This window comes from Podarcis liolepis, assembly GCF_965112155.1.
Source record: "Podarcis liolepis genome assembly, chromosome: 5".
NCBI classification, from domain to species: domain Eukaryota; kingdom Metazoa; phylum Chordata; class Lepidosauria; order Squamata; family Lacertidae; genus Podarcis; species Podarcis liolepis.
Window position 1 is genome coordinate 67744213 of NC_139556.1, and position 16230 is coordinate 67760442.

Here is a 16230-nt window from a genome sequence, read left to right on the forward strand (position 1 = left end):
CTCTACTTTAGGGGTGGGGCTGTTTTTGGCCCGAGGACTCTCTTACAGTCACCCACCTCTCCAAAGCCTACATGCCAGTGGTGGACGTGGCCAATGTATATACATGTACTAAACATACAGACCCCACTCAGGACACATACAGTAAGCACAATGCCAGACATACAGGCACACACCATACTCTTCCCCCTCTCTCACACATACCACACACACACACACACACACACACACACAGGCTGCCTGTTACTTTGCGTAGATTGGTTTGTGCAAAGAAAAACACAGCATTTCTCCCCACTTCAGTGTGTGTGTGTGCGTGTGTGTATACACATGTGCATGCATGCATGGTAATGCTGCCATTTACTCTTAAAGAACAAGGAGCAGGCAAAGGCTTTGTCTTTATTCTTGGTGTGGTGGTGCTTAGCACTAAGATTGCAGCAGAGACTTGCTTTGCCTCCTGACCACACCAGGATATAAATCTGGCCACTTCCCATGGATTGGCTGGCCAGATCTGGGCTGTGGGTTAGTCACCTCTGCTCTGATTATTTCCCTCATCGCCAGCAGCACCACTTCCAGTTCTCTGCTGGAAGTGTGCCACTAAGCTACAAAAGCCATCTAGGCCACCAGAGCAAACTTATTTAAAACAGCTAGGCTGTTACAACTTGGCCACTCAGTTAGTGTTCTATTAAAACGAAGAATGACCAAGCTCACCACAAATTATGTGACCACCTCTTCCATTTATAAAATGTAAGCATCCCCCAACTTATGCAGGGGTTATGTTCCAGGCCCCTGTGCGCATAAGTGAAATTGCGTAAAGTGGAGAGTACCTTCTAAAAAGCCTCTAAATCTCCCCCCACCCCAATTCTCCAGCACTCACTCGCACTCTCTCTCCATACAATTCTCTCTTCAACGTGAGTTTAAGCTCTGGGGCTGGCAGGAGGTAGGAGGATGCACTGGAACGTGGCTGCTGCTGCGCTACCCCAGGTATCAGCCATTTGGCGGAGAGGCTGAGCAGCCTACACAAAGCCCTGCTGTGCCTCCGGTCTCCCCAGGGTTTCCTCTGTGCTATCTGATGTCCTCTTTGGGCTCCGGGGAGGGTTTCTTTACAAGCGTCAAGAACTCTCCAGCTGACTCCCGCCATTTGAGTCTATTTATATTTATTTATATTCATTTATATGAGTCTATTTATCTATTTTTTGGCACTGCACATATATGCAATCGCACGCGAGTGGAACATGCGTAAGTGGGAGGATGTTTGTCCAGTTTCCAAAGCTCTTTATAGTGCTGTGGTACACAACTAAGAGTCCTCAAAATGTCTAAGGGGCAAGTAATATTTTCCCTAGGATTTGTCCATGATGAATGAATACATGAAGAGAGTCTGCACACCCATGCATGCATCATACTTGTGCTGGTCCCTGTTACCTCTGTGGATCAGAAATTAATTGAAGGACTGGGAAAACTGAAACAATGCCTATGATCCCTGAAATGAAGGCCCTTCAAAGGAGCCTCTTCTCACATTGTTTTGCCAACCTTTAAAACATCTCGGTAAGTACATGCAAATACAATTTTTGAATGGTTATTCATGAGAGTTTCAATATTGAGATATATATTTTATAAATAACATACTGGATTTCCCTAGTTCTGAAATAAACCAGTAAAACCTCTAAAGCCATCATCCCATAAAGGAAGAAAGCAAGAAGAAAGGTCAGAAACAACTGAAGTACATAGGTCTTAAAATATGGAAAGAACTACCTACTCTGCCAGCTGCTACAAGGTTGTCAATGCCAAGCAGGTCGTGCTGTAACTCTGTTAGCTTCTGGAAATTCTCCAAACGGATGAGACTGTTTTGAAGCTGTGATGTAATTTCTGTGATTTCTTTCAGTGCACCTGCAGAAGGGAATTAGAAAAGAAAAGGTCTACTCCAAACCAAGCAATCAGAGAAGCATGGACAAAAGTACAGGCCAAACTGAAGCAGTGTATGAACATTGCTTTTACAAAAGGAAAAATGGAACGTTACATGTACTTATTTAAGAGAAGACACAATCACAGAAATCTCCAAATGATTGGTAAGTGGACAGACTAGCCTAAACATACACGACCATGCCATTTTAATTAGACCTACCCAAACCTTGCAATGCTATGGTATCAACAGCTACTAGTCACAATGGCAGTATTTACCTAATTTTGTGCTCAAAATAAACTCTGCAAAATCAAACATGGTTGCACTTTCATAATTATTATACCTTACATCCAAGAAATAGGTGTTCAAAATGCAGTAATATATTTTGCAGAAGATGGTGGAAAAGTAAGGAATGGAAGACAGAGATTTTGGAAGCAAGCACGGTATATAAGCCCAGGGACAGTAACAGAGATATGTGTAATAACTCTATTTTGGCTTCTGAGACTGTAACCCAAATTTCTCAGCTGTCTTTAATTTATTATTATTATTATTATTATTATTATTATGGTGGGCAGTTTTACTCATGTACTGGGCTTTTTGTGCAGATTTATTTGCTTACAACTTTCACTAGAACAACTCTTCAAAGGTTAAGGCTGAGACTGTTCCATTATTCTTAATTGCTATAGTACTCAATTTCACAATAATTCCTAGGAGGCAGAATATGTGTCATTCACCCGTTTATGTTTGACAGTAATGAGCTGGTCCAATGTCACACATTTATCCATGATATCCAATTTTGCCCTGTATATTATATCTGCAGAATGCACACAGCCCCACCTATAAGAACTATGGCAGATACTCTTCTCACTTGTATTTTAAATGGAGATGTATGATGCAAAGCCAATAAGGATGAGTTTGTACTTTTATGTTCACAACTTAACTACTGCAATAGTCACAGCATTCACATGACTCAGTATTTTCCAATGGAGACAGTTCACATGACTAAGTGCAAGTAAGATGATGGTGTGACTCAGTTCTTGGCTCAGTGTCACACTGTTCACAGAAAGTAGAACAAAATAGTAGGTAGTCTCCCCAGAAGAAGAAGAGTTTGGATTTGATATCCCGCCTTTCACTCCCTTTAAGGAGTCTCAAAGCGGCTAACATTCTCCTTTCCCTTCCTCCCCCACAACAAACACTCTGTGAGGTGAGTGGGGCTGAGAGACCTCAAAGAAGTGTGACTGGCTCAAGGTCACCCAGCAGCTGCAAGTGGAGGAGTGGAGACGCGAACCCGGTTCCCCAGATTACGAGACTACCGCTCTTAACCACTACACCACACTACCCACCCAACAGGTGGGTAGGGATGCCCACCAGTCAATCACTGGGCATCACCATGACATTTGCCAACCCAGGTCCTTGGGGATGTAGGACAGGATACTTATTAAACACACACACAAACAAAATTAAGTGATTTAACTTCAAAAGGAAAGTGTTTGGTCCCAATACAGTGGTACCTCTGGCTAAGAACTTAATTCGTTCTGGAGGTCCGTTCTTAACCTGAAACTGTTCTTAACCTGAGGTACCACTTTAGCTAATGGGGCCTCCCGCTGCCGCCGCACGATTTCTGTTCTCATCCTGAAGCAAAGTTCTTAACCTGAGGTACTATTTCTGGGTTAGCGGAGTCTGTAAGCTGAAGCGTCTGTAATGTGAGGTACCACTGTACTTCCTATACACCCACAGCCTAAATTCAAGCTAGGATGCAAAAGAAGTTTCAAGTCATGGCTTGAACTTGACTTCACCTGTTGTCATATATGCCTGGAAAAGGTTGACATAGGCTAGAGCAGTGTTTCCCAACCTTTTTTGGACTCGCCCGCCTCCCTCCAGGCAACATCTCGCAGCACACCAGGCAACATCTCGCGGCACACTAGTGTGCCGCAGAACACCGGTTGGGAAACACTGGGCTAGAGGTTAAAAATAACTGAAACCAGATGAACTCGTTTTGTAGTAATACAGTGGTACCTCGGAAGTCGTATGGAATCCATTTTGGAAGTCCATTCAACATCCAAAACATTCGGATACCAAGGTGCAGCTTCCAATTGGCTGCAAGAAGCTCTTGCAGCCAATCAGAACCCGCAGAAGTCACATCCGACGTTTGGGTTCCAAAAAACGTTCACAAACTGGGAACACTCACTTCCAGGTATGTGGCATTTGGGAGCCAAAACATTTGACTTGCAAAGCATTCAGGATCCAAGCTACGACTGTACTGTTTCTACCAAGACAACCGAATTTCTGTCAATCAGCAACATAAAATGAGAATACAGAATGTGTCGAGTATTGGCATTGCAGATATTTGTCTGATCTTTCACTCACTCCTGCAGTCGGTGTAGTCCCGATGATCTGGCACGTAGTGTTTGCAGAGTCTCCCCAGGATCAGCTTGTAGTGCATTAACCTCTGGATGGGTTTCAGCAGGAAAGTGTTGAGTGGCAAGTAACAAACCTTCTGGAGTTCGAACTCCTTATAAACCATTTCCAGTTTCTTTATGCGCTTAGTTGCTTTCTCTAACTCCGACAGGACTTCATCATGTTTCTTCAGGTAGGTGGTATATTCCTGTAGGATCACAAAAGATGTGGCCATGAGTACAGGCTCTGGCAGCATTTACTTTCAGTTTCACATAATCATGGGCTGTCATTGCACACAAACCAAATCCTGTGGTTTAAAGCAAACTCTGTTACCCAAACAAGACACTTTCATGACCCAGAATTTGAAAGCAGCTTGTTTTGAAACAGACTGGAATTTGTTTTAAACCACAATATCTGGCTCATAGGTAACAAATCAGGATTCTATGGAAATGGTCAAAGGCCTGGAAACGATGCCTTATGAGGAACGGTTAAGGGAGCTGGGCATGTTTAGCCTGGAGAAGAGGAGGTTAAGGGGTGATATGATAGCCATGTTCAAATATATAAAAGGATGTCACATAGAGGAGGGAGAAAGGTTGTTTTCTGCTGCTCCAGAGAAGCGGACACGGAGCAATGGATTCAAACTACAAGAAAGAAGATTCCACCTAAACATTAGGAAGAACTTCCTGACAGTGAGAGCTGTTCGACAGTGGAATTTGCTGCCAAGGAGTGTGGTGGAGTCTCCTTCTTTGGAGGTCTTTAAGCAGAGGCTTGACAACCATATGTCAGGAGTGCTCTGATGGTGTTTCCTGCTTGGCAGGGGGTTGGACTCAATGGCCCTTGTGGTCTCTTCCAACTCTATGATTCTATGAAAATGGAAGTCAAGACTGCTGAAGACCTCAGTCCAGTCATGCAGGAGCAGCAGGCTAGAAGGCGCATGCAAGAATTTCGCCTGGGCTCCTTCCTTGAGTACACATCGCTAAACAATGATTTAATGTTATATATTAATCAGCCCACTGAACATGAAGGAACACACAGATTCTTGGGAGTTATTTCTCTACCTTTAGCATATGCATATTTTTCAGCAAGATATCACCAATCCGTTGATAATCTCCTTTCGCGGGAGCGTTGGAACGTCCCTCCCTGCAATGAGAGTGTGAGAAGATTGTGCTCCTGCTCTTGGGGAATTGAATCTTACAATTATTTTCCAGTAGGAACTGTTTTCTAAAAACTAAAGCATACTAACAATAACTATAAAAGTAAAGAGTTCCAAAACTGTTTCCATTCATTTCTCAGCAAACTAACCATGTTTCCTGTTTCAATTTGTAGCTCAAATTGGAGTCTCAATAATCAAATAATCATTTTAAAAACGGAAGAAAAGGGTTAACACTGTATGCTATCAACTAAACCTCTCTGAAGTTTATATGCATTTTGCAAAAATAGGCATGCCAGACCTGAAAATTTAAAACAAAGAAACCATATTTCTACTCTTTTTGACCAGATTCAAATGTTTGCCTTCACAATGCTGTTAACACTTACCATAGTGCTAGCCGCTGTTCAAGCTCTTTCAGAAAACCTCTGTGAAATTCATAGATGGGGTCTATGTTTGAGAACAGCAAGGTCATGAGACCTTCAGGCATGGCATTTTCCTTGACAACTGCACTGCGGAACCACTGCAGAGGAGAGATAAATAAGAAGCAGATGTTTGGCTTCCTGTTCTTGGTATCAGCAATGTAAAAAGTATCAAAGAACCCAGAAAAACAACAACATGCAAACAAATTTCAACAATATCAAACAAGTTCTTTGGCAGCAGACACATACTCTAAACAAGATGCACAAGAGACATTTTCAAATATTCCATCTGGGAAATTCCAGTTTATAACCAATTTTACCCTGAGGCTAAGGGACTGCAATAACACACAATTTACAATTCACAATTTACACATACAACTATTAAACAACTCTTTTTAGGGAAAAGTGGGTTTAAATCACTTACTACAGTTAGGACTTCCAAGTCTTTTAAATAAGTTCGTTCAGTAGCAAGAATTTCTTTTGCAATGAAATAGGCTTTGTCTGCTGGGTACCTCTGAAAGATAAAAGCAAATCCCAAATAAATGAAACAGAAAATGTTTCTTATTAAGAAACCTTGGTTGAGCTATATAATAAGACTCCTTTGACCATCCAGATGTGCCAATATAAAAGGAGAGCCAAAACCAAAGCCTCCTGCTCTAAATGGTTTTGAAGTGTGTGGCTTTTAAAGGAAATATTTGAATCAAATATACCAAATGTATTCTTCAGATGAGGCAGTAGGAATCCTGAACCTGAGATGTGAATATGAGTTTTGTTAAGCCACACCTTGATCCTGATCTAGAGGTGGTTGCTTGAAACACACTGTTACCTGTGACCAAGCAGATATGGTAAGAACTAACCAGCAGTGGCCCTAATTCACAGATTGGATTCAACTAGTAGTGCACATTCCTGACACTGATGGTAACTGGCATTGTCACATTGAGCCTGATGGAAACAGAAACATGGGTGCAGGAAGCCACAAATTTGCTTTTTAATATACCTCATCTAACCTCAGATAAGGCACCAAACCACAACCTTGAGGTTTACTGTATTATTTTCAACAGAAAAAGTCCTAGATTAGGATTATGGAACATACTCCAAACACAAAAATGCCCAACCCCAAACTTTCCCAAATTCTTCTAAGTGTAAGATACAAAGGTGCAAAAAATTCATGATTTTTGCAGTGGGAAGATAGAACTCCTAATTGTATGGTTGATTTCCCTCCTGCTTAGACATGCAAAATAAGGGCTTTGCCTTTCGTTCTAGTTAATTTCACGTTTACCAAAATTGATTTACCAGCATGATTCACCAGCAGTAATCAATACGGTTGTTAAATAAGATAAACTGTCTATGGGTTGAGCTGAGCTTGCTAAACAACAAAACCAGCTCATTCGCACCTGAAAAATGTGTTAAAGAGAAGGATCTGTTTGTGACAAGAAATAGTGGATTAAAAGCACTCAGAGAGTTGGAATTAATGTACTTTCTATAACTGTCTCTAATGTTTTACAGTACAACTATTCCCCACAAACAGAAAGGACAAAAATGGTGCTCTTGAGGTAAAGAGAAGCATTTAGTTCATATCTCACTTTGAAACAGCTGGAACAAAGGATTGTTCCTTCTAGCAGTTTTATAGTAGCAAAGTGTCATGTATTTATTTTAACACAGGTCAAGAAAAACCATTGTGTGGGAAGTTTAATAGTACACAAGACAGTACGATAGTATAGCACTGGCAGATTTGCACATTGCTAATATCTAAGGGCTTATGTACGCTTACCTTTTGCCATGCTCTTTCTATGCAGAGGTCTGCACTTTAACGCTCTGTGTCCAAGTGGTATATTTTGTTTTGTTTTGCCCCAAGCTTTCCCTGTGAAAACCCGCTCTTCAAAGTTTTCTGTGGATTGATGTTTCCTCTGATTGAAATTTAAAGAGTGGGTTTCTGCAGGGAAAGCTCCGGAGCAAAAAAGAAAAAAGAAAAAAAGGGGGGGGCAACTTGGACACAAAGGTTTAAACCATGGACTGTGTGTGGAAAGAGTAGAACAAACAAACAAACACAAATCACCCTCCTTGTCCTTGCTTTACCTTACGCCTTGCCTCATCCTCTTCTTCTATCCTGGCACCACCAACATCGCTCAGGACAGGACTCAAAAGGGGAGATGAGCCCTGGCCAGGTGTGTTCATATTCACATGAAACGAGGGGTTCAGAGTCATTGGACTCTTCATTACAAAGGAAGACAGCTGAGGACCTAAGTGTCACATTAGGAAGGAAGTGGGGAGGAGAAAGAGGTTAAAAATTGGTTTTGCTTCAACAAAATACCACCAGGCACATCACCAAATCGACATAACACTTGCAAGTAGTTGTCTCCCCTGGTTTGCTTAATTTTTTTTTTTTTAAATGAGCCCACAAATATTTTAAAGCAGTCTTTGAAAATGTTAGGTACAATTTCTTGGAGGTCAAACTGGAATTAGCTAAGAATTTAGACTTTTGAACAAAAGCAACCTATAACAACAACAATCCCATTTCCTCTGCTATGGCTCAACAGATCAAGACCACAATATACTGCTTCAACATATTCCTCGTGGAGAGTTCGAGTTCTTACTACTTTCTGCAAATAGAGCACAAGAGACACAATGGCCCTGAAAAACAGGGAACGGAAAGCAGGAGAACAAAAATGGGAAAGCTCCATGTTTTCAGAGTTCAGCATGCATTTGATTTCAGAAACTGTGTACGTACGGATAGGAAATATGAAACTAGAAATAGGGAGAATGCAGATTGCATGCCCTTCCTGACTTTGTAACCACATAGCAGCTTTTAAATAGCTACCCATACTAAATACAGCTTCCTCTACAGTCTTTAAACCATGTTGCATCACTAACTGGGTGGAGATAAGTTATTTGATTTGTCAAGTAATGTTTGAGGGTGTGTCCGGACAGCCGCGGCACAACGTAATTGTTATGTAGCAAGGAATGAAAAAGAAGCTTACCAAAACAATGTTTTAGCATTGTGAACATTACCAAGCTAGAGTAAAGTTTCCATTTCTTGTAGCTTTTCTTTAGAGCAAGCAAGCTATTTCACAAAATACTGTTCTCTACAGAGAAGGTCTCTCAATTTTAATGCAAGCAAATTCCATGACCAGTATCATGTAAGAATATCAGGCTAGATCAGGCTGAAGGCCCATCTAGTCCAGCACAGGAGCTTTGCACGAAATGGGAACTAAATGGCACAGATCCGAATTGCAATGTTAAGCATTCTGGAGCCCTAGCATTGCGATTTGCTACCTAGAGCACAAAACTTCAAAATTAGGCTGTTCATCCCATTGTCCCTCACTTTCAAAGCAAAACAGCTTCTCTACTTATGCATTTTGAAAGTTTCTTGCATTTGAATTATGGCTGACATTTCCCCTGTTATAATTAATATATATTATCATTATTATTCCAATGCTAAAGCTGTTTTGGACAGGGTAATGCCAGAAAGGGCTCCTACGCTGACACCAGTAAGTGCTGCCCCAGATATGTCTGCCACTCCCACTCCAAATTCCATTCTGTACAGCCTCAGAAAGACAGCATGAAGCTTTGTGCTCCGGCCAACATTTATTCTTGATTCCACTGTAAGCAGCAAAAAAAAGTTCCACTGAACTGCCCCAAAGTATCCACTCAAAGTGATATTAAGGCCCAGTAATAAACAGGCACGTAATACTTTTCAACACTTATTTGAAGCGGGATTAAGAAATTGGAGGGCAGCCAGCTGCAAGGCTTCTGCTACAGTGCTACACTACTGAAAGGAACCGACTGCTCTCTCGTTTGACTCAGGAAGCAAAGCCTTTTAAAAGTAATGAATGCCAAAAGAAAGGGGAGGCAATTCGAAAAGGAGAGGAAGTTTAAGTGCATGCATTCCCACTGGTTAACTCAGGAAGCTAAACAGTGTTGCACTTAGGTCACCTGGAAGAGATTCAGAATATCAGGGAAGTTAACTATTAACATTCTTTGGCCAGTCTACTGTGTATTGTATCAGCTCATGCAGTCCCCTGCTCCTCCTCCTGACTTTTAGTATCGTATCTGTAAGATCCAGCGTATTTGTTGGCATTTGTTCCTTGCTGGGAAAGCAGTTTACGAGAAATCTGCTTGAACGTACAAGTCAAATACAAGCAAGAAGCAGCTTGGACTTCCCCCAGAGTCTTTAGTATTTCATTTCCTTTCCAACAGAAACCGCTCTTTAATGTGTTTCTCTCTCTCTCTCTCTCTCTCTCTTAAAAAAAAACACTATTTGAAAATGCTGCTCAGTTTCAAGGCTAATATTCTTTTCCTTGTGTGTATGAGATTGTGAGCAGATGGCATCCAGTACATTATGACCACAATTATAGAAACAACCGTGGGGGTGAAATCTTTCCTTAAAACACACTAAGTAAAGAAAGCTCTGCCAGTGTCTCGCATTGCCCATTAGCAGTATTGCATTTTAACAGGTATATGATAAAGGAATACTGCTACAGCTTTTTTCTTTTCTTTTCTAAAGATGAATTGCTTTTGCCCCACCTCTCATCTTCTGCAGGAAGCAAAAGAATTGAAGAGAATCATGGGAGTGGGGTGGGGTGAGATTAAAGATGGGAGTGGTTTTGAAACAATGCAAATCAGCATGATTTTTACAGTCAGTGACTATTAAAAGGCCTCCCATTATACATGGGAGTCAACAGACAATTTTGCAGCCTGCCTGACAACTGACTGGTTATTTAGAAGGGATGCCGCATCTACTTTTGATAGTATCATTTCACAAAGAGGGAAAATGTGTGTTTAGAGTGTGAGTGAAAGTTGTGGATATGAAAAGCACAGAAGGAACTTTAGAAGCAGGTCTTTCGCCTTATAATTAGTGGTGCCTTTTGTGTGTGTCTGTAGATGAGCCTGTCTGACCATGTGTAAAACTGCACTTTCTTTGCCACTGAATCCAACTTCCGTGTTTCCAGAGAGGTCTGCACTTTGAAACAGTAGTTTTATATAGTTTTTCAGCTGCAGGTTTGTTTAATTTTAGACGGATGCAAATCATGTCACAGAAGTGGGACTAAAGAGACCACATAACACCGGTCTTGAAAGACCTACATTGGCTCCCAGTACGTTTCCGAGCACAATTCAAAGTGTTGGTGCTGACCTTTAAAGCCCTAAACGGCCTTGGTCCAGTATACCTGAAGGAGCGTCTCCACCCCCATCGTTCTACCCGGACACTGAGGTCCAGCACCGAGGGCCTTCTGGCGGTTCCCTCACTGCGAGAAGCCAAGTTACAGGGAACCAGGCAGAGGGCCTTCTCGGTAGTGGCGCCTTCCCTGTGGAACGCCCTCCCACCAGATGTCAAAGAGAAAAACAACTACCAGACTTTTAGAAGACATCTGAAGGCAGCCCTGTTTAGGGAAGTTTTTAATGTTTGATGTATTATAGTATTTTAATATTTTTTTGGAAGCCGCCCAGAGTGGCTGGGGAAGCCCAGCCAGATGGGTGGGGTATAAATAAATTATTATTATTATTATTATTATTATTATTATTATTATTATTATTAAGCTGTAGAGAAGCTAATACAATGCACAACACCTTCAATTTAACAGCAGTTAAAGGGGGGGGGTGTCCTCAAGTGTCGTGTCTTTTGAACGTCTACATCCAACAAGCATTTCCTAATTTGAAAAATTAGAAGTCAAACTACTGCTAAGTAAACTGATTTTCTTGAAAGCAGGTGAGTTTCAGTAGTACCGCAGACAACTTACATTCTACATTTATTAATACATACATTAGTACAGGTCACAATAATGCATAAAAATCCATTTGTACTTCCACCCCCACCCCTCATTCTACAGCAATCAGATGTTAAACTCCTCAAACTCTTATTTATGTATATTAAAAGTATGACTTCTACAAAAGGTTTGTAGCCATCAGCCTTTCTGTTGGACACTGATGCATTGACAAGTTGTATAAACACATTACAAGTTACAGTATGCCAGGCTTTGTTTTTAAAAAGACGCTATACACTTAGCTGATATTAGTATGCATGCAATAAAATGGCAGCAGACACTATGGATAAGATTTCATAATAGTTTCAGACCTGACCCTACTTATGTGAATGAATGAAGTCTAGAACCTTCAAAGAGTGCACAACTTAGCAAAAGTAGATTTGTGATTTATTCAAAACGACTTCTGAAAACCGAGCAAGTCCCCAATGTGCTCACACTATGGCTCCATAAATGATGCACCCAGCCTACGTGCCTCTGAAAACTGAGGGTTGGGTAGCTGTCTATTGTATATATACAATATCTTCTTTCAAAAAGAAATGTGACAGCTTCTCAAAAAATACAACAGGCTAGCATTCCAATCCCACACACGGTTTAATACCATTAAAAAGACCCCAAAAATGGCAGATATGAAAAAGTGACTCCTGAATATCCGAAGAGTCTGATTTTTAGGACATGTTTCTTGCACTATTTTGAACAGAAATCTATTTTCTACAAGCTGTTCAACCTTTTGACATGAGTAATCAAAATAGGATCCTATAACCCCTCTAAAACTGAATACCCCATTGAAAAAGACTCATTGCTATTATTCCTCCTCTCCATGACCCTATTGTAAGAACAGAATTTACTACTTCAAGCTGTAAATAAACCTTGATGCCGTAGCCCCTTCCTATAAGAGGCTGAAGCCTTTAAAGAAAAGCAATTCATTCTTTGCCTCATGTCTTCCTTTTCTATGACTGCTACAGGTATAGACAAGTACAAAAGAAGGAATTCATGGTTGCACAGAGACAAAAGTAAATAGCATATCTGAGCATATCTGCAAGTGCCACACAGATACCAAGTAAGGAAACACCCAGATCTTGCTGTCTTTAGCAAAAAAGAAAAAAGAGGAATTGTAGCATCTTCTGCTCTCACCCCTAAGCAGTATATGCTCATTGAAGTGCTTGCACACTAGAAAACTGAAATAGCATTTTTACCCATGCCATGTGTTCTAAGATGCATATTTTACTTACCTGCAATGGTAGTTAAAGAACTGGTTCTGTGCATTCATATTTACAGAACCCAATTCTCTGTATGGTTCCATAGCACGATACCAAAAGCACACATAGATACTCTCAAAGAGGTTATTAACACTCCCAAATAGCATTTTAAAATGGAACTTAATATTATAATGAGACGGTAGGGTGTATTTCCTTTCCCAAAATATGATGAACCTCTTTTACATTCTGTGTCTGAAAATAAAAAGGGCCCTTGATAATACGATTGTCATTACAGTACAGTTGCATCCAGTGCATCAGATTTACTCCTAAGGATTAACATTCTGAGGAATCATATTTCCAGGTAGTATAGTAAGCACTATTTAAATAAGAAGTTCTACCACTGTGTCAATATACTGTTTCCTACATCAGGATGCATTTTACTTAAATTTGAACTGTCAGAAAAATGATCCTCTTCAACTACCAAACTGGTAGCTATATTTGGCTTGGGAACCATTGATGGAAAACAATGCTAATTCAAACTGAGGGCAAGTGCCTCCGAATAGCCAGTGGTGGGGAACTTGTGGCCCTCCGGATGTTGTGGGAATAAAATTTCCATCAACCTTGGTCACTGACCATGATGGGAGCTCTAACTCCAGCAATATCTGGAGGAAAGCTGGTGCCCCAACCCCTACAAGTAGGCATTACCCGTATTATGAATTACTGTAATCTGCCCTCAGTGACACCAGCACAGAGGAAAAATTGACTGGCTATTTGAAGATATCAATATTGCTAGGAAAGAGGGAAATGTTAATACTGGTGTCAAAATTTCAGCCAACTGGGAATGTGCAGAGCTCACAACCGAGTGCCAACAGTGCTTGACTATCAAGTGCTAAATAGCGGGACACAGGGCACCTGAATGTGTGTTGTAGGAACTTTCTGTCTGTAGAATAGTACTAAAGTGTTACAGCTTGCGTTGTAAAAGAAAGAAATGAGAAAGATATGAAAATGTCAAAATGGTTGAAGAAATACTTTTTTATAGCAAGTTTTGAGGATTTTTGATCCCAAATCCCAGGTGGTTTCTTGTACGTAAGGGGTCCAGCTGTATGTAGTTCACTGTGCAAATTAAAGCAATATTGTAAAACAAAAATGCTAATCAAGTATGAATAATGAAAGAGCAGCTTTAAACAAGAGAGGCCATAAAATATTTGGATACGCAGAACTCCTTAATCTGCATAGGCTACTTAGATATTTCGTGGCCTGTCCTGTAAGTTAAATGTTGGTGAGCTTCACGGACTAATCTGCCTGAAACAAGCTAAGTAGATTTTTACTTGTGTTTGTGTATATAATTTATACTATAGATTTTCATAGAATATGTAAGACTAAAGCAACAACTTATGATCATGGCCAGTTTGTTTTAAAGAAAGGACAGAGTAAAAATGGTTCAAGATAAATTCGCTGTTGTATTCCAGAATAAATCGTTGCATTATCAAGAGCTACTACACTTCTAAAGTAAGGCAGCCTTACAAAATAAAATAGTAAGCCTTTTTTAAAAACAAAACTGTTAATGAAAGGTAAAAGCAAATTTATCATTCATATCAAAGACTTCCTCATTTTATTGCATAAACAATTTCAAATTAGTACAAATTTGTAGATATATCATCAATAATTTCAACAGAAAACAAAAAGTATAAAACAAACATCTGGAGTATAAAAATGATCATGATCAAAAAGTTGTAGTAAGAATTTCCAGTCCAATAAATGTATTTTTTCCTGAATATGTACTAAGAAACGAATCATACTAAGGCACAAATCATTTGAAGCATATAGCTTTACTATATGTATGTCCAGTATGTTCTGAACCTTTGCAGTCGGTTGCCAATACAGAGAGTCTGTATTTTTTATGTGCTCCACATACTAAAGCTATGACTTGGCCCTAAATATGCCAAACTGTTTCTTATGATCTCACTCATACCGATTTTAAGTACTGATGAACCATTGAAAATCAAATTCTTCATTAAGTGGATGAACCCCCTAAAATTTCACAAACAAGGAGTAAAATATCTAGCTGGAGCTGAAGTTAAGCATGAAGAGCTGCAAAAAACTCACGATATTAATTTATTTAGCATGTGCATACAAGTATATATATACTGCATTAATTGGGTGGGGGGGTTGAATATTAAAGATAAGTGACCATTGTGAGAAACAGTACTGAGACATTTGCAATGAAAGCCTAACTATTGCATGTAATACCTGAAAGCTTAAGACTCGGCAAAATGACAATAATGGGAATGAATTACCAACAGATTTTTAATTAATGCTCTTCTAAAGGCTTAACACACATACACCATCCATAAGAATATATCTGATAGGAATTTCATTAGTCTTTTAAGGTTAGTAAACTGAATTTAAAAGTGAACCAGATTGCAAATAAGCATGTCACTACTCAAGTCAAGTGGTAAATAATTATTAGAAAAAGAAATTGCTTTAATAGCAAATTATATACTTAATTCTACAATGGATACAACATTATAAATTATGTGTGGACAGTTCTGCCAAAGCTTAACTGTATGTGTTTGTCAAGCTACAGCATTCAACCATATTCCATCAATCAACTCATCCTTTATTTTTAATTGGGTCAAAATAAATATGTTTAAATGCAGAATGATTATAAACCTATAATAATGTCAGTAAAGAATGCTTTGAGTATATCTGATTAAAATCTGAAGTATTTAATACTACATACCCATGTACCATAAAGTGCAGTCAAATACTTTATCAGTGTACAATGGAGCAAACTCACTTGCATGGATGTTTCCGCAACTATGAAAAAAGCTACCTATTATGTACAGATTTTTGATTTTCCCTAATGTATCTTAATGTCAGAGGAACATTCACTTTCTGAATTTGCTCCCCACCTGCCTGTTGACCCCGAGGCAATCAGCTGCTACTTGCTATAATCTGCAACACACATGCACATTTATTTTAAAACTGGAATTCTAGGCAAGTTTTTCTACCAACAACTAGGTTTGTACTAACAGAAGCGGGAAATGAGCAAAAAGTAAAAATAGTAATAAAACTAGCAAAATTAACGATATCACAAGATATGACTAGGGTGAACAAAAATGTTCATCTTCTGTAGCATAGATGGTTTAATACTGAACAAAACAGACTTGAACTATGACGAGTTTCTCAGAAGAAAGTAGAATACACTATGAGAACTAAGAAAGTGCAAGAGATCTCCCCATGGAGTATAATAAAAAGGGAAATCTTTCTACACACAAGCCCAAGGTCTTCCGTGAGGTCTGCAATCAAGAGGCAGAGCAAATCTCTGGTTCCTTACAACTTCTAGATCAGCCCTCCATTGTCTACATTCTGAATTCTTAAAAAAAAACCAACACACTACTGGAAACTAACC

General features: G+C 39.7%; 2 protein-coding genes across 6 annotated transcripts in view; one reads left to right on the forward strand and one right to left on the reverse strand.

Moving 5' to 3' along the window:
- HDLBP (high density lipoprotein binding protein) overlaps positions 1-16230 on the forward strand; it is a 257678-nt gene that overhangs the window by 118156 nt on the left and 123292 nt on the right. The gene's annotated exons all lie outside the window — the stretch shown is intronic.
- Positions 1-16230, reverse strand: part of FARP2 (FERM, ARH/RhoGEF and pleckstrin domain protein 2) — a 68834-nt gene that overhangs the window by 10421 nt on the left and 42183 nt on the right. For all 5 annotated transcript variants that reach the window (XR_014526942.1, XR_014526943.1, XM_083506370.1 and 2 more), the window contains exons 14-19: positions 7937-8100; positions 6285-6374; positions 5828-5961; positions 5350-5431; positions 4262-4499; positions 1751-1881 (exon numbers count right to left, since the gene is read on the reverse strand). Coding sequence is in view for 3 of the 5 variants with exons in the window: in XM_083506370.1 (XP_083362496.1) it covers positions 1751-1881; positions 4262-4499; positions 5350-5431; positions 5828-5961; positions 6285-6374; positions 7937-8100 (839 nt within the window). In the remaining 2 variants the exon portion in view is untranslated. The remainder of the gene's footprint in view (positions 1-1750; positions 1882-4261; positions 4500-5349; positions 5432-5827; positions 5962-6284; positions 6375-7936; positions 8101-16230) is intronic.